This window comes from Eretmochelys imbricata, chromosome 11, assembly GCF_965152235.1.
Source record: "Eretmochelys imbricata isolate rEreImb1 chromosome 11, rEreImb1.hap1, whole genome shotgun sequence".
NCBI lineage: Eukaryota > Metazoa > Chordata > Testudines > Cheloniidae > Eretmochelys > Eretmochelys imbricata.
The window spans coordinates 1,478,915-1,505,907 of record NC_135582.1 but is presented as its reverse complement, the minus strand read 5'-3'; the positions used below and the strand labels follow the sequence as shown (position 1 = coordinate 1,505,907).

Genomic DNA, 26,993 nt, shown 5'->3' with positions numbered 1-26,993 from the left:
TGGTCATTCTTGCTTGTAGGTAGAAACATGACGAGAAACGGTCACCTTGGCACGTGCAGGAAGTGACAAAGGGATTAAATGCCACATTCTGGGCCCGGGGCAGGCGTCAGCCCAGTGGCTGAGAGACCTGCCCAGTAACCAGCGGGGACTCGCATTTCCCTGCCCCGCAAGCTGCCTCTTTTGGGCACAAACTCACCCACTGTGAGCTTTGTCACAAGGACATCCCGGCCTGCCGCAGCGAGATGACATTCTGTCAACCCCCCCCCCCCCGGTCTGGTGAGATTGCAGTGGGGGGGATTGGGGCACGCCAGAAACAGCCGTCAGAGTGGTGGTGGTGGCCCGGCGGTTCACCCCCCTGCCCGGGGAAGGAGTGAGTGAGGGACCCGCTCCGCCTGGGGCACCCCCTGGGAGCAGACATGCCGGAGGCACTGGCCAGCCAGGCCCTCGTTTGGAGGTGACCTTGGAGGGAGGAGGAGGGATGGCCCTGCCAGAGAGACTGGGCCCAGCCAGCTGGCTCCTGACATCCCTGCTGGTGGGATCTCCAGGCTGCAGCCCCCCCCCCGGGGCCCCTGGCAGACCCCCCCCCCCGGGGCCCCTGGCAGACCCGCCCCCCCGGGGACCTGACAGCCCCCCAGGCCCAGCCTGGGCCCCACAGCAGAACGCGGTGCCCAGCTGGGCGGCCGGCTCCCCACCGATCCGCTCATGCTAAGCTCATGCAAGGGGGCGGGGCTTGGGAAAGACACCAGCGCCCCGCCCCCCGAGACAAGGGCGGCCGCTCCGCGCCCCGCCCAGCCGCAAGGAGCACGCATGCGCCGTTGGAAAAGGGTGCGCCCGCCATCGCGCGACTCCTCCGATGAGGGAGGGGGGGAAGAGCTGCACCGGAGCACGCGCAGTGGGGTCAGCAGTGTCACGTGAAGAGGGCTACCGCCCCCTGCAGTAACACGTGACGTGACGGGAACCTGCCGGGCCGGGACAGGTGACGTCGAGCTGTCCGCCGGCGCGTGCGCAAGGCCTGCGGCCGGGGTCACGTGCGGAGGGAGCGCCCGCCCGCCTCCGGCCCCTGTCACGTGGCGCCTGCGCGCCCCAGCCGGCCTCAGCGCGCGCGGCTCCTTCCGGCGGCGGCTGACCCGCGCCCCTCCCCCGCTGCTGGGCGCGCGAGCCGAGGAGCCATGGCGGGCGGCGGCCGGGCGGAGGAGGCGGCCGGGCCCGAGGCGGACGCGGAGGCCATGGAGCGGCTGGCGGCGGCGCTGAGGCAGCGGCTGCGGGGCTGGGAGGCGGCGCTGGCGGCGGCGCAGCGGCTCCTGGTCTGGGAAAGGCCGCTGCACAGCCTGGTGACGGCCGGCGGGCTCGGGGGGGCCCTGTGGTGAGCGGCGGGGGGGGCGTGAGGCCCGGGGGGGGCCCCTGTGGTGAGCGGCGGGGGGGGGGCGTGAGGCCCGGGGGGGGCCCTGTGGTGAGCGGCGGGGGGGGGGCGTGAGGCCCGGGGGGGGCCCTGTGGTGAGCGGCGGGGGGGGGGCGTGAGGCCCGGGGGGGGCCCTGTGGTGAGCGGCGGGGGGGGGGCGTGAGGCCCGGGGGGGGCCCTGTGGTGAGCGGCGGGGGGGGAGGCGTGAGGCCCGGGGGGGGCCCTGTGGTGAGCGGCGGGGGGGGGGGGCGTGAGGCCCGGGGGGGGCCCTGTGGTGAGCGGCGGGGGGGGGGCGTGAGGCCCGGGGGGGGCCCTGTGGTGAGCGGCGGGGGGGGGCGTGAGGCCCGGGGGGGGCCCTGTGGTGAGCGGCGGGGGGGGGGGCGTGAGGCCCGGGGGGGGCCCTGTGGTGAGCGGCGGGGGGGGGGGGCGTGAGGCCCGGGGGGGGCCCTGTGGTGAGCGGCGGGGGGGGGGCGTGAGACCCGGGGGGGGCCCTGTGGTGAGCGGCGGGGGGGGGGGCGTGAGGCCCGGGGGGGGGCCCTGTGGTGAGCGGCGGGGGGGGGGCGTGAGGCCCGGGGGGGGGCCCTGTGGTGAGCGGCGGGGCGGGGGGGGGCGTGAGGCCCGGGGGGGGGCCCTGTGGTGAGCGGCGGGGCGGGGGGGGGCGTGAGGCCCGGGGGGGGGGCCCTGTGGTGAGCGGCGGGGCGGGGGGGGGCGTGAGGCCCCGGGGGGGGTGCCCTGTGGTGAGCGGCGGGGCGGGGGGGGGGCGTGAGGCCCCGGGGGGGGTGCCCTGTGGTGAGCGGCGGGGCGGGGGGGCGTGAGGCCCGGGGGGGGGGCCTGTGGTGAGCGGCGGGGCGGGGGGGGCGTGAGGCCCGGGGGGGGGGCCTGTGGTGAGCGGCGGGGGGGGCGTGAGGCCAGGGGGGGGCCCTGTGGTGAGCGGCGGGGGGGGGCGTGAGGCCGGGGGGGCGTGAGGCCTGGGGGAAAGCAGTGGGAACCACCCAGAAAACCCGATGCTGCGTTCGGACTGTGTCTCTGGGGAGATGCATTACAAATCTTGTCCATTCGTGAAGTGTGGGGCTCTCTGCCCCAATGTAGGTGCCTTGTCCCTTCCACACATATGCCATCTCATGGTGATGCTGCTGTGGTGGGAGAGTTGGCATTCTCTCCAGAGCTTGGTCAGTGCTACTTGTTCAGAAAAACCTGGCGTTGCTTTAGGTCTGGGTGAGACAAGTGTTTTTCACCCTCTCCCTAGGGGACTGAATGCACTATCACTTCTGGGCAGGGACAAGTGCAGCCCTGTTGTAGGACAGGAAGAAATGTGGTCTGTGGAGTTCTGCACTGTGCCCTGCTGTTGCCCTCTTCTCTAAGGTGCAGATCCAAAACTGCGGCCAGGCTGCATAGCTCAAGATAAGGCAGCTTGTGATGTCACTGGTAGTCTCAGAGGGCTGATCAATTTTATTTAAATTTAGGGGATCCCTGGAACTCCTGGCAAATTGTCTATGTGAGCTGGGCAGAGTTCGCATGTGCCCAGCTTGAGGCCAGTGAACCAGTTTCCTTTGGCTTAATGGCCAGTATAAAACTGGGTGTGAGTTGTTCAGTGCCCAGTTCTATAATTCTCTCATGCATCAATTGCCAGGGTGTATTCGCTTCATCGTCTTTATAGAAATCTAAAATTCCTGTTTTGAAGCCTGTATTTAAGTGCAAATGGAACTTCAAATGATGTTCCATAGAACCTCATTTCAGAAATCATTTCTAAACACACTTTGGGACATTTTCCGAGAACCTGGATGGTCTAATGTGAGAGAGGCTTGAGGGGAGACTAAAACAAAGCATAGAATGACCCGCTATCCCCAAAGCATCCTGCAGGCTAAATCAGGGCAAATCTCATGACTGTCTCAGAGCAGAAAGTGTGTGAGAACAGTGGGTAAAGTGCAATGCTAGAAAACCATTGTGGGCAGTTGCATGCCGATGTTAACAAGATAATGCAAGCAGTGTAAAGAGAAATGAAATTGAGTTGCTGCCATACCGCAAAACCATTGCCATGTCTAGCAACGTTAGCAGCATCTAGAATGATCCAGTGCAGCATTAATGGAGGATGCTGCAGGTGCATTAGTAGAGCTGTCATGAGGACTCCAGAATTAATGGTGTCTGTGGGTCACACTGGAGAGGTGCTGGCACAGTGGGGTGTTGAGAGCTTGCACTACCTTTCTAGTACCTTTCAAGTAATTAAAATTCTCCAAAATATTTTTAAAAGACCAAAGTACAAGACTTTTCTGTCCCTATTGCATGTGTTTAATAGCTGATGTGATTGCACTTCTCTTGGGATTAACTAAAAAATGGCACTGTATACTCCCAGGGGGAATGTACCTGATGTGGGAGTCTGTAAAAAATCAACAGTATAGTGAGGCAGGGAGGGAGAGAGGATGAATCAGCAAATACACTTCACTGTGGGAACATCCAAAATGTGCCCATCCAGGAGTTACACTAACATCTTGCCAGCTGGCATCTCACTTGCTTAAAACAGTCCTTTGCATCTGCCCTGAGTATGGGGGTGCGAACCATGAGTAGAAGGGGTCTCAGCATATAGTACGCCATCTTGTCCAAAGAGGAGGCCTCTGCGCAGATGTTCTTTCTGTCTAATGCTCCCTTGGTCTATGGGCTGCACTTCTGTGTTCAAGATGAGGTTAGCCACAGTACCTAACACAGAACTGCGTGGCTTGTGTTTAGCCTGGAGTAACCTTGCTGCTTTCCTTTGACAAGCGCAGACAGGCCTCTCCCTGCTGCCAGGGAAGTGCCAAGAGGCTCTACAGGGTTTGCCTATGATGATAAAGTGCGTGCTCCTGCTGGCAGCTGCAGCTAATTGGAGCCTCACCCAGGCATGTTTCTAGTTAAATTCTTTGTCCTTGCTATATTAGAGCACTTCATCCCAGGGTCACAGTAGGTTAGTAACCCTAGTAATGTTCTGGGCTGGAAGGCTCTACATACCACCTTGGTCCCTCCACTAATTGATCTCAGTGTTTGCGGACCTTGATCTCTTGCTAAGCCTGTAGCTGCTCTGTATTTCTGTTCTGGCACATTCCTTTCACCCTGCCCTGTGGTGCCTGCGTGGTGTTCTCCCCCACACACGCACAGAGCAGCAGCATTAACAATTTTGGAGGATGAGTGGCAGAACCAAGTTGTGGACTGGAATGAAAAACATCCTGTTTACTCATGTAAACAATGAGTCAGGTTTTTTGGCAAAATGTTCAGTCTGTGGTCTTCCAAACAGAAAAGGGCAAAATTGGTCAGAAAATCTTACTTGTTTTAGATGCTGAAACAATGAACAATTGAATCTAAAATTATGGGAAGAAAAAAGATACTTGACCAATCACTCATTTAAATCATCTTCTATTACTGTTCCCTCTTTCTTAAAATTACCCAGGCTGAAAGTGCTAGAACTTGCTAAAAACTTGCATAATATTCATCGCCTTAAATGACTATGAACTAATGTGCTGAATATAGAGGGTAAACCCAAAGCAGAGCTTTGAAGCTGGAGCTGTGCTGCGAGGCTGGTGTGTTTGGGAGACGGATGTATGAGGAAAGATTAAAGGAGCTAAATGTGTCTAGTTTGGCTAAGCGACAATTACAATGGATTAAATGGGGTGTGGGACACAAGTACATGGGACACAGAATGCTTTCAGTGCCACAGGTGGGGGAAGGCCTGAGTACAGTCCCACAGGGGCTATAATTGGAGATTATGAGCTGAAATTCAGAAAAGAGACATTTAAGGTGAACAGTAGGAAAAACTTTCTCAGCTGGTATGTTTCTAGCTGTAGAATCATCACCCGGAGGGAAGAGATGGGAACAGTTCTGTCTTGGCCCCACTGAAGGGAAAGGAAGGTTGTTTTGCCTGGCCCTTGATAAGACCTAATCTCTCTCCTGACTCTCTAACTTCTGATTCTTTGGTTTACCCTGGAGTTCAGCTCTCTGTTGCTCTGCACTAGGGGTGGCCAACCTGAGCCTGAGAAGGAGCCAGAATTTACCAATGTACATTGCCAAAGAACCACAGCTTCCCCCCTCCCCCGCTTCCAGCGCCTCCCACCCACTGGCAGCGCCTCCCCCTCCCTCCTGGAGCCTTGGAGGGGGCAGAGCGAGGGCATGGCAGGCGCTGGGGAGGGGGCAGGAAGGGGTGGAGTGGGGGTAGGGCCTGTGGCAGAGCTGGGGGTTGAGCAGTGAGCACCCCCTGGCACATTGGAAAGTTGGCACCTGTAGCTCCAGCCCCGGAGTCGGTGCCTAGACAAGGAGCTGCATATTAACTTCTGAAGAGCCGCATGAGGCTCCGGAGCCCCAAGTTAGCCACCTCTGCACAGTGAGATGCGTGCACCTCCTGGTTGTCAGTGTTTCTAGTGCACTTCACTGTTTGAGGTTAGTGTCTTGATAAGGGATTCCGTGTTCCCTGGGCTGAGAGCACTTTCAGCCTGAAAGCATAGATGGCGAGGAGTGTATTTCTCCCTCTTCAGCCTGTGGCTGGCCCAAGGATGGGGTTGACGAGCTCTGGAGGGAGTCTGGAAGGAGACGTTAACCTTTCTTTGCTTGCTGCTGGGGGGTGAGAAACCAAGAAGAATGGGGCTGGAGTTGAGGGGTGGCACCTGTTTCATGAGCACCTTTTGCTGTTGAATTTATGAAGTGTTGATTTCTGCCTTGGAGAAGACAGCCCCTCTAGCTGGGGGTGAGCATGGATCTGTGGGGCTGTTGGGTACAGGCCAGAATGTCAGTGAGGGAGACGGGAGAGCCTGGGATCCAATCCATTTACATCAGCTGAGTGGTAGGGCTGCACGTGGTCCGTGCTTGGATCAGTGCGGGAGAGGACCAGCAAAAGAACTAGTGTTTGGGATCAGTTTTCTGTTGCCATCTGATGCAATCTGAGGATGGTTTAGAAACCGATGTATCATCTGTCACCACAGCTCTTTTCAAAACTGAGCTAGTCTTCCCAATGCATCTCCTAAAGAGTCAGTTAGAACAATTTGCATTTACAGTGTGTAGTGCTGTGAGGATTTGTACTTGTGCAGCTGTCCTTACTTTACAGCACGGGAAGCAAGTCTGGCATAGAGGGGGGAGTCTGTCTGCCCACAAAGCAGCAGTTATGGATTCATCTTAGTCACAGGCACTCACAACATTCTTCCCAGTACACTAGCTAATGACCGCTCTGTCTGATTTCCCAGGTTGTTTTCCTCCACTTCTCTGCGACCTCTCTTTCTCCTCAGCATCTCTCTGCTTGGAATTCTCTTACTGGAGAGGTGGAAGCCCAGGTTCCTCTTTGACTTCTCTGGTAGGTGATGCATATTGCTGTAGCTGGGGAATCATGGGATGAGGTTACCACTGCTGGGTTGTGGCGAATGCTGGTGTTCCCTGACTGGGTGATGGGAGCTGCAGGCCCCTTCCCTTCCTTCAGGGCCTTGTTCTGCTGCTACTGCCTCCCTTGCCTGGAGCGCGCTCAAATCTACAAACCGGCTTTGGCAGACTCCGTGGCGAGTTGGAGCATGTGCAAAAAGGAGGCAACAGTGGCTGGTGCAGTCAGAGTGTCTGTCTGGGGATTAGTACAGCTGCCTCAGTCCGTTAGAAGTTGCTGACAGCAGTTCAGTTTGATGGGGCCTGGCGAGGCCCAGCCCACTCGGATACGCATGTCAAAAGGACAGTGACTAGGGTGGCACAGTGTGTTTCTGCTGAACACGAGGATTATTCTGACTCTGGGTCTCCTCTGCCAGTTCAGGTGGGAAACTCCTCGGAGCCCAGGTTCTCTGAATCAATGTCACTATGTTAATCCTCCCTTTTTCTGAACAGAGTTCTTCAGCTTCCAGGGATCTGTGTCAAACAGTCTGCAGTGCTGTCCTTTCCATAGGAACAGCCATCCTGGGTGAGACCAATGGTCCAGCTAGCCCAGTAGCCTGCCTTCCAACAGTGCCCAGTGCCAGATGCTTAGGGAGAATGAACAGAACAGGGCAATTATCGAGTGATCCATCCAGTCTCGTCCAGTCCCAGCTTCTGGCAGTCAAAGGTTTAGGGACACCTAGAGTATGGGGTTGTCACCCTGACCATCTTGGCTAATAGCCATTGCTGGACCTAGCCTCCAGGAAGTTATCCAGTTCTTTTTTGAACCCAGTTATAGTTCTGACCTTCACAACATCCTCTGGCAATGAGTTCCACAGGTTGACTGTGCGCTGTGTGCAGAAATACGTCCTTATGTTTGTGTTAAACCTACTGCTGGTTAATTTCATTGGGTGACCCTTGGTTCTTGTGTTATGTGAAGAAGTAAATAACACTTTCCTCTTTGCTTTCTCCACATCAGTCATGCTTTTATAGATCTCGATTTTATCCCCCCTTAGTCATCTCTTTTCCAAGCTGAACAGCCCCAGTCATTTTAATCTCTACTCATACAGAAGCTGGTCCATGTCCCTAATTGTTTTTTGTTTCTCTCCTCTATCCTCCTTTCCATTATAATACCTCTTTTTTTTTGAGAGGGGGGTGGGGGGTGACCAGACCTTCATGCAGTGTTCAAGGTGTAGGCGTACCATGGATTTATATAGTGGCATTATGATATTTTCTGTCTTATATTGCCTTTTCCTAATGGTTCTTTCTAAACACAATGCAGAGGGCGAGAGGCAGATTCCAGACACGAGTGTACATTGCCAATAACATAACAGTCAAAACCGATGTGTTTATCTCAGGCTGAGCCACAATCACCTCGTATGAACTGTGGCTAGGTTACTGTATTTGTTGTACAAACCAACATCTGGCTTCCAGCTAGTAGGTAACCGGGATCATCTTGCACATTGTGGCCAATGTATTATGGGGACTCTGTCAACATCAGACTCAGGCTATGTCTACACAATAATCACTACAGCTACACCGCTGTAGCATAGACACTTGCTGCAGTGACAGAAGCGATGTCTCCATTGCTGCAGTAAATCCACAGCCTTGAGAAGCGATGGCTCGGTCTCTGGAAGAATTCCTCTGGGATAGAGGTGTCTGTACCAGGGCCAAGGTTGGCTTAGCTATGTCTCTCACAAGTGTGAAAAATTCACACCCCTGAGCAAGGCTGATCTAAGTTTTAGGTGTACACCAGGCCTCAGAGTAGCAGCAGGGAAGAATATTCAAACAAGGTGTGATTGGTTGCCATATAGTTTGAGCCCCTCCTTCAGCTAAATTTATTAAATGAATAGACTTTAGGAAACGGTTCTGTATGAGAGGGGGCCCGTCTGTGTGTGCATGTGCGCGTGTGTAGGATGGGCTATATGTGACCTACCAGGTTGGTGACTTAAAGGGAGCTCTCACATGCAGCCCTGATAAGATTATCTAGGCTGTAAACGTTTTTTCAGTTGTATTAATCTCTTCATTCTCGTTGCTGTTTGTTTACTCTGTGCACTTCATTCAGCTTGGGCGGTGAAAGTAGGCTGGCCAGTTTCTTGAGCACTAGCCTGATGCTGTTTTTCCAACACTGCAGGGAAGAGTTTAAATGTTTAAAAATACCCCCCAATTCTCCAAAATGCCTATTTGCATTAGGCTTGTTAAATCCTTTAGTTAACAGAATTCTGGCTGCCCTTTATAACAGTCTTACAGAGGTGGGAGAGGGGAAGACTTTTCCTTCAAAAAAGAGCAGATCTAAAGCCATCACCTTCTCACACGGCAAACAGAAACCAGTGCTGGAATAGTTATAGAACACGAAGCAGAAAGGGAGCCAAGAAAATCAGCGTTAAGACTGATCCCATATCCTTGACTTTCAGTGCGATAGCCTGATGCACATCCTCCCTCCTGTTGTCCTGACTTTTGCTGGACAGAACTGCTTCTCTCTGAGTTGCTTTCTTCCCCACAGGCTTCATCTAAAACCAGTCCATGGGCTGTTCTGTCCCCTCCCTGTTCACTCTGCTGCCCTCCTGCTGCTGCCAGCAGAGGGCAAATCACCTTCCAGATTTACCCAGTTAGGTCACAACCTGGATTTCAGTGTAGTCTGTTGTATCAAATTTCCTTAGCTCCTGCAAGGGAAGAGCCGTGTTCCGGCACCAAGGGGACTCCTAGTGCGATGTGCCACAGCTGAACATGTAATGGCTCTTGTCTGAGTCTGGCCTCCAGCTTAAACACAGAATGGCAGCCTGGTAGCTTCATGCTTTGTATTTCTTGCAGAGCAAGAAACAGGTCAGTGCAGCACCTGTAAGAGTTTATACATATATGCACACACTCCACAAAACCAGTATGTGACAGTCTGGAGCATCATGGGAGACTGAGCGTCCTCAGTAATTCCACTTGTGGATGAAAGCTGGTACGAAACATTAGCTTTTATTCTTCAGAGACTCACCCGCCACATTTATGGATCGCAACGTGAGCACAGAGAAGCACAGCATGTTAGGAGTCGTATTGGAATGGAATGGGTGCATTCTGCGCTCTGTAGCCATGTACCTACACCAAACATGGCCACTTCCCCTTCTTTCCATTCAAAACTAACTCTTGGAATGTCACAGTAACATGAAGGTGCTTCCTGCAATGAGGATCAAAGAGGAATCATTACTGGGTCACGATACAGAACCGAGTATGAGAGAGAGAGAGACTTGCCTCCAGGATCTTGTGGTCTGTTAGACCAAACACACAGGAACCACAATCTGCTGGCTGACCAGACGACAGGCAGAGCTGAAGGAGGTGCAGATCATTCCTGCATTCTTTTTTTTTGTCTTGATATTTAAAGTCTATGCATAAATGTACAAGGAGGGATTTGAATAGAGTACGTGACTGACTGGGAGTAGGGGGAGCTGCATCTGGGGTTAATACCTCTGCCTCCACCCATCAAGTTCACTTCTCCAGGGGTCCAGATCCTCTTGTGAATGGAAAACACCTCAAGTCACACTCCAGCACCAGGGTGGAGGCTTGGCTCAGTAGCTGCATTCTGTATGGACAATAACTAGGACACAAATGAATGCCTGGTGCTCTTTTAAAAAGGAGGCCTGCTTTCTAGCTGAGTTTGCACTGGGAATTTCTAAGAGCTGAGGAACCGCAGGTGCTGTCACCTGACCTGAATACTGGCAGTCGTGTCTCTTCAATGCAATTTGGTGTGTCAAGCTGTGCTTACACTGGGTTGTAAGTTAATATAAATATTTACAGTGAAATGTCAGCAGGACGTTACTGTTCTGGACAGATGTTTAAGGCCTGCTGGCTGTCCTGAATACACTCTCTAACCTCCCACTGATTTAATTGGGATGATTGCGGATGATATCTCAGCAAGGAGAGTGGAGATTTAAAAACTTGCTCATTTGAGTGGTCCCAGCTCCTGTGTGAAGCTCTCTCCAGCTTTGTTGTGAATGTAATCCCTCTCTTGGCTCTGCAGTGCATTGGGGTGGGCAGCACGCAGAGTGTGCTGCTGTAAGAAGGGATGGAAACTACTAATTTTAAACGAGAGCTTGAATTTTGCCAAATATGGCAATATCTGCAGAAGACCCTAACTCTGTACAACCTGCTGTTTTTTCTTCACCAGTGGATTTCTGTTGCACTTTGGTCGGTTGCAGTAGACACCCAAAATGTACTGTCATTCTGCATCTCCCAGAGACACCATATATTTGGAGCTGGTTTCAAAATCATTCAGAGTCAGCAGTCCTGGAAGGAGTCATCTCATTCCCTCTGTGACAGCCTGGCGCCCCAATATTCACCAGAGTCATGGGGCACCCCAGGGGGGACACATCACACCCTCCATTGCCATAGATTGAGTAACTCTACATTGCTTGCTGCACGGTCTGCTGCACTGACGGCCCTGGGCTCCTGTGGAATTTCACAGCCCTGGTGCTGTGCCTCGGGAAATAGGAGCGGTGGCAGCGGTCGGCCAGCGCAGTATCGCTTGTACGATAACAGTGCAGGCGTTACTTGGCTGCATGAGCTACCACCTAATGCTGCCAGCAGCAGAAAGTGCCGGTGCCGAACACAACTTCCGGAGTGATGGTGGCGTAGTGCAGGTGGCAGCTGCACCTCCACGAGCCGGATTTCTCTGGCAGCACCTTTGAGACTTTTCAGCATGGAGCTGGGATAGCAAGGGGTTTTTGCATCCACCCCAAGAGAGAGGTAGACTCCCAGCACAGCAAATCGGCTGAATTACTAATGCTCACATTTCGTGCTGTGGCAGAAACCCATGGCTCTTGGTGTGTGACGGTGAGCTGATCAAATAGCCACCAGAATGCAGCCTGGCAAGGAGAGTGACTGGGCAGCTGACAGCTGATTACGGGAATCTGGGTCACAGACTCGAAGGATTGCCTCCTCGCCTCTGCATGCTGTCTCCCGCTCCACTGCACTGCTCAAGAGCTGGTCGGTTCGGCACTTACAGCAAAGGGAAGCGTTTGACTGACTTGCCCACAGCGGTCATTTCCAGGGACAGTGTACAGCAAGCAAATCTGCTAAACAGAACAGCTTCCATCTCTGCATTGGGAACACTGGCGAGAGTTAAGTCTGAAGTCCAAGTCTCACTCAGCAATCAGGACTGGGAAGAATGCTTATTTCCTTTTTGCATCTCACTCAGCAGGGGAGTGAGACTGGAGTAGACCAACCACTTCCACTTCCTGGCTAACAAGATGCTGGGGAAAGATTCAAAAGCCCTTCTGTTCATACAAGGGTTTGGGAACCTGTTTTTTGCATACAGCTTGAATTCCCGGCCTAAATTCAGCTGACAACAGCCCTTTATTTGTATTGCACTTTTTGGATGCTTGAGAAAAAAATCCCATCGGATCTTGGAGTTGTGGAAGCATCAGGAAATGCCTTCAGCGCTGCATAGAAGCCCTGCTTCATTGTCCCTGGGTCTGCGTCCCAAACTGGGCTGGAGAGATGCCTTGGCCAGTCAGCATTTGTCAGATTCCCAAGCCCTTGAACTGCCTGACCTACATCTGTACAGTCAGGCCCTGGGCACCTTGGTAGAACAAAGAGTAAATAACGTCGATTTCCCAGTGGGGTCAGTGCCACCAGCAGGACATAGTTACACCCAGGAACCCCGCAACTAGTGAATTATACAGCAGGTCTGTGCTATTTGGTACCCAGGTGCGGGGAGGGGGATGTTTTTAGCATGCAAACATCCTGCCATGACATGCAGAGAGGAGGCTCCTCGGAACACTCTCAGCAGATGAATCTAGGGTGGCAGGTGCTAAAGGAAATGTAGCACGTAGCTGACAGCCCAAGGCATAGTCTGAACCATATTCAGGGACTTCGCTATTCAGTTTTCAAACAGTCTCTGAGCTCCTCTTTGCAGAGCTCAGGAGCATCATTGGTGCCTTGTCAGGAGTTGAAGGGATGCACCTGAGATTGCAGCTGCTCTTGTCTTTAATATGGTGTTGCAGCCTGTGGAAGTGACTGGCCCCAGCTTGCAGGACTCCATGTCAATCTGTACTGATGTCCCTAGTGGAGATGGAATCTGTGGCCTGACTGCATTGCCTGCTGGGGTCTGAGAGTTGCAGCCCAGCTTAGGACAAGTGCAACCACTGGCCCCATTACAGAGCTTCGTGGGCTCAGTCTGGGCTGTGTGCAATGCTTTGGCCACTCTGGTGTTGAAAGCTAACCTTTACCAGGACGCGTTCCCGCTTATCTCTGCACGTAAACACATGCAAACCCAAAAGCCATCTCTAGCCTGATTTCTACATGCAGGGAGATCCCCTGGCTAATTCTCTGCGCAGCTCCTAGCAATTAAGCTGTCGTGTTTTATTTTTCACTCGGCTAACGAATCTTTCCTGCTCTGTCCCTACAGCACAACCCTCGGAAGAGCCAGGAGGGGACAGGTAGGCTCACTTATGCCTTCTTGGGAAAGGGGGCAATGGGGGTGGTGAGGTCAGTGTGGTACTCTCATCTGTCCTTCTCTCTGCCTGGCTCCCCCTCCTTTGCTCTCCACTACCACTGCAGTGTGTTTGTGTGCATGGTTCCTGAAGTGCCTGTTCTTTGGCTGACACACAGCTGGGTTTGCAATGGTTCCTCCTTCCGCAGTGGGAGCCGTTTGCTTCATTTGCCCAGGAACAGCATTTTGAGATTCCAGGAAACCTTGATACCCTTCAAATGTCTGTGTGCTTCTGGCACTCAGAATGTCCAGGATTTTTCCCTAAAGCTCACGCCAAGAGGATCTGTCCACCCTATTTTAAGACTCCGCAGAGAGAAGGGAATCCTTGGGATTGGCTTTTGTAGAGTATATGAGCCACCTGTAATTGCATGCTTCCGGCCCCCAGTGCTTAGCCATTGGTTATGGGCGGCATGGTCACTCTGCGTTCCAGGGCATTTGTTACCCGGGACTGGATGCTAGGAGCTCCCTGAGGGTTAATTGCAGCTCTGCTGCGTCACCTCTTGACCTGTGGCGTGGGGATGTTGCTGTTTGCAACGAGGTGCTGTGTTTTGCAGCAAGGTGCCTGGGCCCCTGCTCTTTCAGCATGGTTCAGCTGTCCCTCGTCAGACCCTGTCTGGTTGGCAACTCAGAGAGGCATCATTAGTGAAGTTAAATTTGAGATGCACCCCATTATTATGAAGCCCTTGAAAGGGAGCCCTGCTTTCCTGTGGTTGCTGTACCCCCCCTCCCTCCCACATGAAATGGGGTTTATTGAAGGTTTGTCCTCTTACACTTGTATCTGTTTCTCTAGTGAGAGTGTGCCCGCCGGAGCACAGCCTCACCTTCTCAGTGTCCCCGAGCTGTGCTCTTGCCTGGCTGAGAGCTGGGTCACCTTCAGGTTGTACCTGCAGGAGCTGCTACAGTACAAGAGGCAAAACCCTGCCAAGGTAAACGTGGGCCATGCCACTCCCCCCTGCTGCAGGTGTTCCTCTTGTAGTCAGGGGCTCCTCAGATGACCTGGGGGATGGGAGGAATCTTAGGGCAAGATTTACACTGATACAGCTCTTCACTAATGATTGCAGGTGCCCTTCTCTCATCCCACTCTGCCCAGACATCAGGAAAGGGAAGCTTTGCTAATGAATTGTGTTCCCAGCACCTGTGAGCTGGGGCCGAGCTTAACCCCTTATGGGAATGGCCAGCCCTTTGTTCCTTGATTTATAGTCTGAGTAGGAAGTTTGCCCGATTATGGCTTTTGCCCTTTCATAGGCTTTGTTCAGCGCTGGAAGCTGTTTGTATCTCTCTTGCAAGCAGCACCTGCAAGCTGCTATTTTCCAAATCCACAGTGCAGGGTGTTCAGGGCTCCTGAATGCGTGAAAGAATCTGGCATAAACCTGGGGGTTGATGGATTTGCCAGATGTTGTTCGGAGAGGAATTACCTCTTTGTAGCCAGGTCTTGGTTCTGGCCTGCCTTAGGACCTCGACCGTCACCAAAGATCAATGACATCCACACAGGCTATCTTTGTAGCAGACTTGGCAGAATCCAGTATGCTCAAGTTAGAGAAGTAAGTGGGTTTTACTATATTTATTTCCATTACTGGCTATACCCACTTCTCAGACAGATGACTCCACAGTTACACCATTCAGCCAGAATGGGGGAGAAAGGGACTCAAGACAGATGCCATAAATTTAAAGTCTGGTCTCCTCTAGTGTTGAGCTTGAATTAGTTAGAAGATGAGACTCAGAGTGCACCAAACTCTCCTAGATGGCTTCCTTTACTTGGTGAACCAGTCTTTCAGCTCTGCTGAGTATTAGTCTCTCCCGCCCTGACCCCTTTGACAGACCTCCAGTACCCTAGAGCCATCATCTAATCTGCGAGAAGGGCCTGTGCCCCTCGCAAAGAGCAGAAGAGTCTTGGCTGGATGGTCACACACCCCCCAATTCTAGATGAGCCATGCTGGGGGTGGACAGGGCACCATGGATTGTGAACAAATCCTCTCACCTCTGTGCCTCGGTTTCCCCATCTGGGTAACGGAAGGGATAGTATAGACTCCTCTAGAAAATGTTAATCTACAAATGAACAGCACTATCTAATATAATATGTCCTATCTTACTTCCAGGAGACCTTGTTGAACTTCAGAAGTGTGACGGTTTAGGACATTCCCAAAAAGCTTCTTTAGTAGGGTGGTCACAGGTTCTTAGGTTTCGCTAGGTCTCCTCTACACTGACTTGCTTTTTTGCACTTCACTCTGCTTTTCCCCAGGGCTGGGAAGTTTGAGTTCTGACCATCAATGCCGGGTGCTTAGGACAAATCTAGGCCAGAATAAGCCATTGGGTTGGGTCAGGCTTTTGTGGTTTAAATTTGCAAATATTGTTACAATATTTTAAGGTGAGAAATGGCGCTGAGCGAGTCTCTTGCACCAGCTGCAGGGATGGCGTCTTTGCCTCTTGTCTGTTGTTTTGTTCATCCCTCACCTCTGTTTCCCCAGTTCTGTGTGAGGGTCTGTTCGGGGTGCCTGATCCTGGCTATGGTCGGACACTACGTTCCAGGCATAATGATCTCTTCTATCATCTGTGAGTATAAGTGGCTCCTTGGTGACTTTCCTGAATCATTTGATAAACTGGTAGAAGTGTGCTCACAAGTCTTTCATATCCTACAGCCCATACCAGATAAAGTGACGTGCGTAACTCCTCACCTCCCTGCCACCTCAGGTCATTTGCTAGGGTACTGTTTGTGTCGGCCCTACGCTGTGATGCAGTACAGCACAAAGCCAGCAGAGGGAGCCAAGGTCAACCAGTGAGCCCTCTTCCCAGATCTGCACTGTTCTACATGCTCAGGGATTGCATGCAGTGTAGTTATAGGTGCGTTGCCCGTGATATTAGACAGACAGACAAGGTGGGTGAGGGGTCCAGTTAGTCCAATAAGATATTACCTTACCCACCCTGTCTCTCTGACATGCTCAGTGAAGCAGATGTTCCTGTAGGGAAGCAGAGAAATGCAGTGTCACTCTGAAACTTCAACAGAGAACAAATCCATGTCTGCTAGGCTTGAAAGGGAAAAGTTGCTGGGGAAAGAAAATGTGTTTTCAACCTTCCCAAAGCGTTACAGGCAGCAGGAGGTAAAATTGGAAGGAAATGTAAGTACTTGGCTATCTTAAGATCACCCTAAAGAACTTCATAATGTAGTCAGAGCAACAATTTGGAAATTTGGAATGCTGATCTGCTTTCTCTTCCTCTGCTTCAGTGGACGTGTTAGCTTATCGGGTCACTCAGGTGTTCGGCACACTGGCTTCCAGTTGGGGCACAGCCTTGCTTGTAAGTCCTAGGTAGCTGCTGCCCTTTCAGAAATCAGCCACTTTAATTAACCCCCATCTATAGCTCCAGCTCAGAGGTCAGAAATGAGGTGTGTTGGTTGAGCTCAGGCTTTGTAATAGCAGGGGTGTGACAGGTAAGGACTGCTGTGCATTGGCAAAGCTGTTTGTGGATGAAAGCAGCACTGGAATAATAGGGTGGAACTGCAGATCAGGAGTGAGGTGGATTGGCAGACCTGTAAGGGTGAAGCCAGTGTCATCAGACTGCTCTTCAGCAGACATCAAGTTCCATTCCTGGTGCTCCTGTGCCTGGCTACTGGGAGAATTGGCCTATTGTTCCTTTCCTAGTTTAAGAACAGCCACAGTGAGTCAGACCAATGGTCCACCCAGCCCAGTATCCTGTCTCTGACAGTGGCTAATGCCAGGTGCTTCACAGAGAATGAACAGAACAGGACAATTATCGACTGATCCATTCTCTGTTGTTCAGTCCCAGCTTCTAGCAGTCGGGAGGTTTTAGGGACACTGGGAGCATGGGGTTTTGATCTGGTCATTTTAGCTAAGAACTGTTGATGGACCTGTCCTCCAGGAACTTATCTAGTTCTTTTTTTAACCCAGTTATAGTTTTGGCCTTCACAACATCCCCTGGCAATGAGTTCCACAGGTTAACTGTGCATTGTGTGAAGAAATACTTCTTTTTTTTTGTTTTTAAACCTGCTGCCTATTCATGTCACTGGGTGACCCCTAGTTCTTGTGTTATGGGAAGGGGTAAACAACCCTTCCCAGTTCACTCTCCACACCCTTCCTGATTTCATATACCTCTATCATATCCCCTCTTAGTGATCTCTTTTTCAAAATGAACAGACCCAGTCTGTTTGTTCTCTCCTCATATGGAAGCTGTTCTATACCCGTCCTCTTTTTTTGTTGCCCTTCTCTGCACCTTTTCCAATCCTAGTACACCTTTTAGATCAGGTGACTAGAAGTGCCTGCAGTATTCAAGGTGTGGGCATACCATGGATTTATACAGGGCCATGATATTTTCTGTCTTATTGACCCCTTTCCGAATGGCTAACCTGCTCTGGGTTCTCTCTGCATTTCCAGTGCTCAGCATTCTGCTCTGGCCATTGGTGGTTTACCATGAGCTGATCCAGAGGATGTACACCCGGCTGGAACCTATCCTGATGAAACTGGACTACAGTATGAAAGCAGAGACGCTGCACCTGAAGCACGAGAAGAGAAGTAAGGCACTGCCTTTTCTCTGTTCTCTCTGCCTTGGCCGGCTGGAAACCCAGTTTGGCTAAAACCAGCACTGGCAAGTAGGAATAGGTGTGGAGTGCCTGAGAAATGTCCACCATAGCCGGGGGGAGGGAGGATCATCTTAGAGGTTACGACTAAGGGTGATGGGGTAAAACTGAGCAAAGGAAAATTTAGGCTGAATATTGGGAGTATGGGGAGAGACTGTTTGGCAGTGACCTGTCAAACAGTGAAAGAGGTACCTAAGGGAAGGGGTGAGAGCCCCATTACTTGGGACGCTTAACTGGGCCGGGCAGAACTCAGGCGAAGGGGCTGAAGGGAGCAAACCTGGCCTGGCTCTTTGGGCAGGGGTGGGGATGGACTAGATGGGACCCCGCAGCTCCTTCCCTCCCTTTCCAGGATTCTGAGCCTGGTGCCACTCAGTGAAGTTTCTTCCGTTTCTGCACACAGAGCGCCAAGGAAAGAGCGAACCCATGGCAGGCGATGAGCCAATGGCAGAGACAGAGAGTGAGAGTGAGGCAGAGCTGTCTGGCTACTCCCCAGTGGTAAGGGCCGCAGAGGAGCCGTGCGGTAGATAGCCCTCTTCCCTGCCAGCACCTCCCCAGAGAGCCAGGAACAGCGGGTTGGTCAGAATGCAGCCACACTGGTAACCAGCAGCAGAGCTGTCCAAGCTGTCCCTGGCCTCTGGGCCCTGGTAGGTCACCAGTGGGTGCTCAGGGAGGGATGCAAGCTGCCTCTGTGGAGGGGCTGTGACCAAGAGCCTGCTTGTCAGGTGGCCCCGGGAGCAGTGTGGTGGAGTGCAAAGCCCAGGGACCCTTGAGGAACTGGCACCCTTGAGCCCTGGAGTAAGGGAATGCCCTGCCCTGCCCTCCCTGACCCCTTGAGCAGGTGACTAGAGTAGTCCCCATGGGCTCTGGAGGGAGTCACGCTGCACCTGCCTCTGCTGGCCTGCAGGCACCGGTGCTGGTGGTACAGACAGCTAGCTATTTCCTGGAACCCTTATCACGCCCAGGGGAAAGGGTCATGGAGCTGTTCCCCACCACCCGCGCTTGCTCGGCAGATGGGAAATGTGTAGTCCCTTTTATTTCCATGCTGATGGGGTGATCAGGGCAGGCATCTGGTTTTGCTGCAGCTGCCAGTGGAAGGAGAAGCTGGGCTGGGAAGTGGGAAGCTTTGGGTCACATGAAAGTATCTGCAGTGCCGTCTGCTGTTGTGTGTGTGTACGGTGTCTTTTTTGGCGTGGCCTGTTGGCAGGACTGTGAAAGGGGGCCCTGCCCTTTGCCACAGTGGTGTTCTGTAGCTGCCGCAGGAGGGGAGAATCCCCTGCTGTGGGGATTTCTAGGGCTCGTAGGAGTTACACATGTGCTTTTCACTGGGCCCTCCATGTTGGGTGCTAGCAGGACGCAAACCCATCCAAGCTTGCTCACTCCAGAAGCAGCAAGGATGAGTCTGTGGCTGGACAGTGTCATGATGATTCTGCCCAGTCCCTGGCTCATACAGTATAAGAACCTTGTGTGACAGTTCATCTGGCAGATAACTTCTGCCCCTGCGGCTCTGGTCTGTGCAGAGGAGCCAGCAGGAAGCGCTGCCAGCTGGGCACCCAAACCTAACTCCCCTCCGCCACAGGTGGATGTGAAGAAGACAGCACTAGCGCTGGCGATTACAGACTCGGAGCTCTCTGACGAGGAGGCTTCCATCCTGGAGAGCGGGGGCTTCTCTGTTTCCAGGGCCACCACCCCACAGCTGACTGATGTGTCTGAAGGTATGTGGTGATCGTAATTCCCACCCTCACCCCACCCACACTGTCCTGAAACAGCTGTCTGGTAGGAACAGGCCATCACTCCCTACCCCTGGAGCTGGGACAGGCCCCTGGAGGGCAGGGGGAGAACCAGGTTCTTTGCAGGGGGAAAAGGGCCGGAAGGAAGCCAGGAGACCCTCGCTTGGCAGTTAAAGTGGCATGCCTCATCTCCCCGTCACTGGACTGGGCTTCTGTGTTGTCATTTCTGGGTGTTTGAAACTCTCCCAGCTGGGCTGATAGCCCAGCCCCCAGGGTGATGGGCTCTGTGCAATTGCTGCCTTGGGCAGCGAGGCGTTAGCAGCCGCACATCTTGTCATGGCTTCCCCGATAGCCATGACTGCTCCGGCTGTCTTATCTCTGCTGCCTGCATGATCCTGCTCCATGCTCTGCCCTGCTCCCTGCCTAACTCTGGAAAGGGAGGCAGCGCAGTCCTCAAAGGCTCTGCCAATGAGCAGAGCGGCAGGCAAACCCGGCCAAGTGATGACGTGTGCATGGTGCTATACGAAACAAAGCCAGAGGCCTTGCCCCGCAGCACTCACTGGCTCTGACTAGGGCTGTGTGGTGGAGACGACAGGATCACAGGGCTGGTTGGGTGTGTGCAGGAGGAGTCGTGGGGACTGGGTAATCTACGGGAGTGTAGCTCGTCAGACACGTCGGGGTGGGTTTGAGGGGGGATTGAAAGGAGAGAAGGTGGAAGTGTGACAGGAGTTCTAGGCATGAACAGGCCCAGTGGCAGGTGGGGGGTGGCAAGAAGGGGATGGTCAGGTGAGCCACCTGCTCCACACATCCCACATGTGGGGCAGAGTGAAGGGAAGTGGCTCCTAGGCAGGAAGAAGCTAAATTGTGGAGGAGCTTGAATCCAAAGTCATGTTCCTTCAAGCACTCCTCTCGTGGGAGTACAGGGCAACTCCCTGCTTCCACACTACCCAGGATGGAGCTGCGGGGGGGGAGGGGAAGGGGGCAAAGATCAGCTGATCTCTCAGCTGGAGCAGGCAGAGTGCAGCCTGGGTCTAAGGATAAGTGCAGGGTCCTGCACTTAGGACGGAAGAACCCAATGCACAGCTACAGACTAGGGACCGAATGGCTAGGCAGCAGTTCTGCGGAAAAGGACCTAGGGGTGACAGTGGACGAGAAGCTGGATATGAGTCAGCAGTGTGCCCTTGTTGCCAAGAAGGCCAATGGCATTTTGGGATGTATAAGTAGGGGCATAGCGAGCAGATCGAGGGACGTGATTGTCCCCCTCTATTCGACATTGGTGAGGCCTCATCTGGAGTCCTGTGTCCAGTTTTGGGCCCCACACTACAAGAAGGATGTGGATAAATTGGAGAGAGTCCAGCAAAGGGCAACAAAAATTATTAGGGGTCTGGAACACATGACTTCTGAGGAGAGGCTGAGGGAACTGGGATTGTTTAGTCTGCAGAAGAGAAGAATGAGGGGGGATTTGATAGCTGCTTTCAACTACCTGAGAGGTGGTTTCAGAGAGGATGGTTCTAGACTATTCTCAGTGGTAGAAGAGGACAGGACAAGGACTAATGGTCTCAAGTTGCAGTGCGGGAGGTTTAGGTTGGATATTAGAAAAAACTTTTTCACTAGGCGGGTGGTGACGCACTGGAATGGGTTCCCTAGGGAGGTGGTGGAATCTCCTTCCTTAGAAGTTTTTAAGGTCAGGCTTGACAAAGCCCTGGCTGGGATGATTTAATTGGGGATTGGTCCTGCTTTGAGCAGGGGGTTGGACTAGATGACCTCCTGAGGTCCCTTCCAACCCTGATATTCTATGATTCTAAGGGAATGGGACTGTGGAGAGTGGGAGAAGTTGCTGGTAATGCCATTGCCTGGCTGTGCCTTTCAGACCTGGATCAGCAGAGCCTGCACAGTGAGCCGGAGGAGTCCTTCGCCAAGGACCTGGCAGAGTTCCCCTCCGTGGAAGAGTATCATTCCAGAGACCTGGGGCCACAAAGCGACGATGACGCCTTCGGGGTGCCGCTGGCCCCCGAGCTTGCCCATGCTGCCCACGAGCTGGACTCTGCGGACAAGGAAGCTGTGGACTCTGACCTCTCCGTTCTCCATCTAGCTTCTCCTCTCCATTTTGTAAATACGCACTTCAATGGGAACGGGCAAGTGGTGCCAAGCAGCACAGAGCCGCAGACTGCTGCTGCCCCCGGCCTGGGCCTCTGCATCGATGTGCTAAGTGAGGAGATTGTTGCCACTGCAATCACTACGGTGGTGCAGAACACCCTCTCAGCACTGCTGCGCTCCTCTGAAGCTAGTGAGGGGCCTTCCCTCTCCGAGTTCCTGCCCACTGAGCCCGAAGAGAAACTGAACTTCCAGGCGCAGCTGTCAGAGACCGAGGCGGTGGGGATGGAGCCTGCAGCTCCCCCAGAGGAGGAGGGGGAAGTGGATGACTTTGAGCTACTGGATCAGAGGGAGCTGGAGCAAATGGATGTAGAGATGGGACTTGGAGGAGAGAAGGAAGTGCAGGAATTGCCCATCGCTCCGTTTCCAGTTTCCTCCTCGCCTGCAGTTTCCGAGCTGCCAAAGCGAGAGGATCCAGAGGAGGCCGCGTCTTTGTCTTAGGTCGTCTCTGTCGCCCACTCTTTCCTCGTCGTCCCTAGAAGGAAGGAAGGATGGATGGACAGATGGACTCTTGCAGTGATGTCCAGTCTGTTTTAGATATTCATGTTGACCAGGATGGCAAAAAGTCTGTGTTAATGTGCTGTGTCTGGAATAACCCGTCCTTTCCATCCTTCCCAGCCCAGCCTTCCTCAGCCTGAGTGAGGGGAGGAGCCAGGCTGCAATTGTAACACCAACCCCAGCAAAAGCTTCGTAGTGATGGTGCAGTATTTTGATCTGTCTTCTGTTTGTCTTTTGTTTTGCACGCAGAGTACTGAGCTAGATGTAGCTGCTGCTATACCCACATCCCTGGTAGGACAGATGCAATCTTATTTTATTGGGTTTTTAAATGGCTAAAAGTGTAAATAATTTTAAGTGTCTTTGATTCAGCTGGATGTGGGGAGGGGAAGGAAATACAACTCAGATCTCCGGGTGCAGGGGAAGTGAGAGGGGGAAGAGCAGAGGCAGGCTGCTTCCTACCAGAAAGGAAAAGGTGGGTGGATGCAGGAAGGGACCTGCGAGGCTGATACCAGGTTTTAGTATCCTCTCCATCAAACGGCACGTCGGGCATTTCCCTGTGTGTCTGGCCTGAATTATGCTACCTGCCCACGTTGGAGACCACTGCTGTGAATGGAGCAGCTTCTAGGTCTGGATCAGTTGCTCCTTGCCCCTATTCTGGTGCGCCCCAGTTCTCTCCTATCTTTAACTCTGCGGCACACAGATGGCTCCTCAAACCATCGTGCTCTAAATAAGCATGACCAAGCCAGACCCCTGAGTGCTGCTTTCTCTTGTCTAGTGTCTCACTGTGGCAGCTGGCTGGCTTTCCAGTGGCTTGGAAGGAGTTTATAAACTTGGCTTGTGCAGCAGAGAAGAGTCTGATTGTTTTATGTGTGAGGCTGTTTTGTGGCCCTAGTCCGAGGGGCTGCGCAGACAGTAATTGTGTGAGGGGGACCCCCCAAAATCTTTAAATTTTTAAATAACTAAAGGCGATTTCTAGGCAGTGTTCTGTAATCTCTTACTGCACTTTACGTCCCAAGTGCCCCCCCCTCGCCCCAGGCCGGACCAGTACAACGCCACTCTACCACCTGTCCTTGGCTCGTCCCTGCTGTGAGCACCTGGCATCTCTGTTCCAGTCACTGCTGCCCAGTGAACCTGCTCCTGCTCAGGCAGGGCTGCCCTAGCTGGGCCTGGGAGCTTTCAGGGCAGTGCGAGGGACTGAAGAGCCACCTCTGATCCTGTCCCCTCAAGCAGTCCTGTTAGAAGCACCTCCCGTTCCAGCCCAGGTGGGTACCCAGAGTGTACTGTGGACTAGGTTCTGGTCTCGTGTCCATCAGGAGTCTCTGCTCCCTGTATCGCAGCCACAGGCCATCCTAGCTCTAGGCCCTGCCTTAAATGGCTCCTGTTGTGTTCCTGGAGCAGGGAATGAGCGTCCCTGTTCATAGCTCTGGCCTGGGAACAAGGGAGGCTCCACTGACTCCAAGGAAAGAGCTGTAAACTGACGTGGCAGCTTCTTTGTACAGGCCCTGGGCTGGAGGCAGCAGAAATGTCTCAGCCAGCGTGTGAAGGCTCAGCACGTACCCTTGGCAGTGTCTAGGTCTGTTTGGGCTAGCTCTGTCTCCACACAGGCAGCGGAGCACCGCAGGGAAATGTGGAAAATGCCTCTCTGTAATGGTGGGCCGTGGGATTTCGGGCTCTGCCTTGGGCATATAGGCCAACACGCCCAAGAGCAAGGCTGCCTGGAGCCCTCCTGCCTGTTGTCGCACCTATTACGTACAATCCCTCTGACTTCCGTAACCCTCGTACTGTCTTCATGTACCCCGGGGTCTGGCTGAGACTGCCCGAGCAGGGAACTGAGTTACTGCTGGGGGGGTCTCTGTGTCCTCCTTGCACGTAGACTCTGCAGCGCGAGGGGTCCTTGGCTAGCAGAAGTGGAGGTGTGGGACTCTTATGTATGTACAGGGCTGTTGCAGCCTCTATCAATTCTTACTTAGGGTGCTGCAGTCAAGGAACGTATGGAAAGTGAGAGGCTGCACGGCTGTGGCCACCAGTCCCTGGAGTATGGGCCCAAGGTGGGAGTCTGTCTAGCTTGAGTGCAGAGGCAGGATGCCTTGCCGTGCTCCCCTGCTCCCCAGCCGGCACGCTTTGTCCCAGAGCTGAGACCATGTCAGCTCGTTGCACACCCAGGCACAGCCCCTTGACGGGATTTATCTCATAACTGACAGCAGAGCTTTTAAATGAGCAGCGACTTGTGCTCCAGAAACGTCTCCTGAGATCAGAGGGCTGAGAGAACCAGGGGATGGGAGCAGAGGCCCAATGATGTCCTTGCTACACCCCTTGGGCAGAGCATTTTGGAGTGTTCTCTGGCCCCACGACGGCAGCTGAAGCTGGGCTTTGGCTGTCCCTCTGTATTGTGTGTGGGCTACTCCCCCGTTTCCCTGTTAGTGCGGGACAGGGCAGACTCCAGAGGAGTTGGTAGCTCTGTCACTGTTTGCCTAGATGGACACTTCTGCACTCTGTGTGACTTCCTGCTCAATGGAACATTCCATGGGAGTGGTGGCTTATGGGCCTATGAATTCTTTAATGGTAGCCCCTCCTGGCCTCTTTCGAGCTAGGACGATCTGCTTTCAGATCCCAGGTTTGGGAAGCGTTAGATTATTTATTGAGTAGATAATATAGAGGCACTTCCCAAAAACCTCCTCCTAGCCCAACAGATGCCAAACTGGCCCAAATGGAGCCTGTTCTCACCCCCTTTACCAGAGCAGTGTAGCCCCTCGCAGGCGGTGCTCTTCCTTGGAGGACACCATGTCTCATGAGGGTGGCTGCAGCCTGCTTTGGTGTAAATTAGATGAGCTCCTGGTAGGCTTCCAAAGCAACATGTGGGCCTTCTTGTCCTGCATTGCACTGGGAATCCCGGGCGCAGCACAGCGTCCTGCGTTCTACCAGGCCATGTGCATGGCACACGTGGCAGCCGCCCATGTTCAAATGGTGCTAACGTGGTTCCAAAAAGCCCCTGCCAAGGTATCCAGTGAACAGGCGGCTGCGTGTTGCTAACCCAGGCATTGTTGCATGGTAGGAGCACAAATGGGTCACAACAATTTGGACCTCAAATTTTCTTTCAGGATGTAGGGAGGGGAAGGGGTCTTGTATGCTTGTGCTGATATGCCCACCCGCTCCCTGAGAACTGTGTCCGCAAGAGAATTTGAGGCACCAGTGCTGGTAGCAATGGGTGGCTTTTCATTGCTGGTAGGTCTGCAGGAGACCTGGTGATAAATGTTACTCTTCCTAATAACATCCAGGAAAAGGGGCGGGGGGGAAGGGGTCCTTGTAATCCGTGTTCATTCTATGGCTATATTTAAAAGCAAAATGTAGAGTTTGTAATAAAAAATAAAAACAAAAAAAGGTGGAGGAGAAAGTTCTGGGCAATAAAATTTGTTGGCTGAATGTGGTGGGGTCTTTTGAGCTCGTCTTGCAGACATCCCTCTCGCGTGGGGTGTCAGTCTGACATTCAGCACCAGGCATGGGGGGAGAAATCACTTCTTTTCATATGCCTGTCTGTGGTGGTACTGTACATGCAAACCAGAGCTAGCAGCGAGCGTCTGTTAAGACTCGAGTGGTGTATCTGCTGTTGGGGTGGTGTGGGCAGCCCCCTGAGGGAGGTGACAGGTTGGGGTGGGGCAGAGCCAGCTGGCAAGTGGCTGGCTACCAGCTTGGATTCTCTTCTCCCCTCTCTTCCCCCCCGCCCCCGTCACTCATTGCTCAGAAAAACCCCTTTCTGTTGCACTTGCTCAGCCAGCAGCCTTGGAGAGTTGTGACAATGACAATGAGGGGATGGGAGAATATGGAGGACTCTCAGCTGTTTGGTTGTGTCTGCTCAGCATCACTCTTCTTGGAAACCTTGGCAGCCTCTACTCTGCAGTGGCCTAAGATGCTCTAGTGTCAAGTCCCTCCTTTACGGACACCTCCCAAGTCTTCGACATTCTGCTGGCCAGGAAATCCCCAGGACAGCCACTACCAGCCTTGAGAAGCTGCTGTCTGGAATCTGGGCCCTGTGCCTGCTGGGCCTGGGCAGGAGCAAGGCTAGAGCTGCTGCGATCTGGTTCAAGTACTGCAGCCCTCTCCCCTTGCAGCTAAGGGAGCCTGGCGGGTACAAGCCTCCTGCTAGTTAACTTATAGCTCGGGGGGGCTGGGACCCAGGTGCCCTGGCTTCTACTGGCTCTGACAGTGGCCTGCTGGGGCAAGAACAACTAACTTCAGGACTGGAGAAGGGCAGATATAGCCCCTATCTTCAAAAAGGGGAACAAAGAGGACCTGGGAGTTATAGACCAGTCACCCTAATGGTGATACCTGGAGAGAGACTGGAACAAATCATGAAACAGTCAACTTGTATGCACCTTGAGGCTAATCGCTTTAGAAGGAATAGCCAGCATGGCTTTGTCTAGAACAAATCATGCCATGCTACCTTGATTTCCTTCTTTGGAGGGGGTACTGGCTTAGGGGAGGGGGGGAAGCAGTGGACATCATGTCTTGATGTCAGTAAGTCTTGACACAGTCCCATGTTCGTAGAAGCAAACAAGGGAAATGTGGTTTAGATTAATTTACTGTCAGGTGTGCATAAGAACAGCAACACTGGGTCAGACCAATGGTCCATCTAGCCCCGTGTCCTGTCTCTGACAGTGGCCGGTGTCAGATGTTTTGGAGGGAACAGAGAGGGCATGTATCAAGTGACCCATCCCTTGTCAGCCAGTCCCAGCTTCTGGCAAGCAGAGGCTTAGGGACACCCAGAGCAGGGGGTTGGGTCCCTGCCGCTCCTGGCTAATAGCCATTGCTGGACCT

The 26,993-nt window shown here is 53.3% G+C and overlaps 1 protein-coding gene across 1 annotated transcript; it reads left to right on the top strand.

Annotated features, from left to right (window-relative positions):
• Positions 1 to 1,156: 1,156 nt before the first annotated feature.
• Positions 1,157 to 25,601, top strand: RETREG2 (reticulophagy regulator family member 2). The gene is made up of 9 exons (XM_077829402.1): positions 1,157 to 1,363; positions 6,595 to 6,701; positions 13,131 to 13,161; positions 14,005 to 14,140; positions 15,680 to 15,764; positions 17,600 to 17,737; positions 18,203 to 18,297; positions 19,379 to 19,514; positions 21,400 to 25,601. The coding sequence occupies exons 1-9, from the start codon at positions 1,170 to 1,172 to the stop codon at positions 22,122 to 22,124; spliced, it is 1,647 nt and encodes a 548-aa protein (XP_077685528.1). The 5' UTR covers positions 1,157 to 1,169; the 3' UTR covers positions 22,125 to 25,601.
• Positions 25,602 to 26,993: the final 1,392 nt, after the last annotated feature.